The sequence below is a fragment of the Asparagus officinalis genome, chromosome 4 (genome assembly GCF_001876935.1).
Source record: "Asparagus officinalis chromosome 4, Aspof.V1, whole genome shotgun sequence".
In the NCBI taxonomy this organism is placed as follows: domain Eukaryota; kingdom Viridiplantae; phylum Streptophyta; class Magnoliopsida; order Asparagales; family Asparagaceae; genus Asparagus; species Asparagus officinalis.
The window spans coordinates 46960775-46962086 of record NC_033797.1 but is presented as its reverse complement, the minus strand read 5'-3'; the positions used below and the strand labels follow the sequence as shown (position 1 = coordinate 46962086).

The window sequence follows — 1312 nt, the reverse complement described above, 5'->3', positions numbered from 1 at the left end:
CATTATAGAGCAGAAGAATTAACTAGAGGAGGACCATTCATTTTGCAATTTAGTACCATGGATAAGTCTTTGGTGTTATAATTTAAATTGAAATGGGATTAGCTTGGACATGGTTTCTTAGTAGAAAAGACTTCAACAGAATCTACTACAGAAGTCACTAAAGGAAAGATAAAGGGTTGGCATATATATCTGTTCGGTCCCACTAGTTAAGGCTAATCAAGGACCAGTATATTACTTTTATGTTGAAGGGATAGTGTGCATTGTTTGTTTAGGACATTGCTAGCAAACTTTAACATTCACTTTGAACATTAGGCACTGCTCTTGGTAAACTAAAGGAGAAGTAATTATCAGACATAGAAAAGGCAGAACTTACACTAAACGAGCAAAAGTTATCATCTATGGACATTCAATGACACTCCAATTGAAGAAACAACCCGCACAGGTTTACGAAACAAAGAACTAGAAATATATTAAAGAAGGTAAAAATGCAGCCTATGCAGAGCCACATGAAACATCAAAATGGGTTTTTTAGGAATTGATAGGCTGGTATCAAGTACTTTTGGAAGCAATGAAATTTATAACTATAACATTATGATGACAATTCTTAATCTTAGTTCGACTGCTAATTTCAAATGGTGATCAGATCTATGTGATTAGCCTAGAAGGAGATTAACAAGAGGTACATTTATAACTCCTTTCAAGCTAGCACTAATTACGCAAGAAACACTCAATTTCCACCAACAAGTAAAGCAACTTGGTAGAAGGTAGAATAATCTTGAAAAATTAAATTTTCTTTGGAAAGTAAAGGGAAAAATGATAATATTATAAATTATATTGTGTGATCATAGAATACCTCTGAGATTAAAGGGAAAATTCTATAGGACGGTTATAAGACCAACAATGCTTTACAGATCAGAATGTTGGGCAACTAAAAGATAACATGTGCAAAAAATGAGTGCAGCAGAAATGAGAATATTCAGATGGTCTTAAGGGTATATACTAAAAGATAAGAAATGATTGCATTCGTGGTAAATTAGAGGTTGCTCTTATTGAGGATAAAATAAGAGAGAATTGATTAAGGTGGTTCGCACATCTACAACAAAGACGTCTTAGTGCACCGGTTAGGAAAAGTGATAATATTATAGTTAATAGATAAAAGAGATCTAGAGCTAGACCTAAAAGAACTTGGTTGGAAGCAATTAAGAAGTAAATGATTATGGTTAACTTAACAAAAGAGATGGCCCATAATATTACAAAATGGAAGAATATGATTCACATAGCTGACCCCAAACATTTGGGATAAAGGCGTTAT

The 1312-nt window shown here is 33.3% G+C and overlaps 1 protein-coding gene across 1 annotated transcript in view; it reads right to left on the bottom strand.

Moving 5' to 3' along the window:
- Positions 1 to 406, bottom strand: part of LOC109838636 (probable serine/threonine-protein kinase PBL21) — a 13071-nt gene extending 12665 nt beyond the window's left edge. Inside the window, exon 1 of the mRNA XM_020407064.1 lies at positions 301 to 406. Within this exon, the coding sequence (XP_020262653.1) occupies positions 301 to 406 (106 nt within the window). The remainder of the gene's footprint in view (positions 1 to 300) is intronic.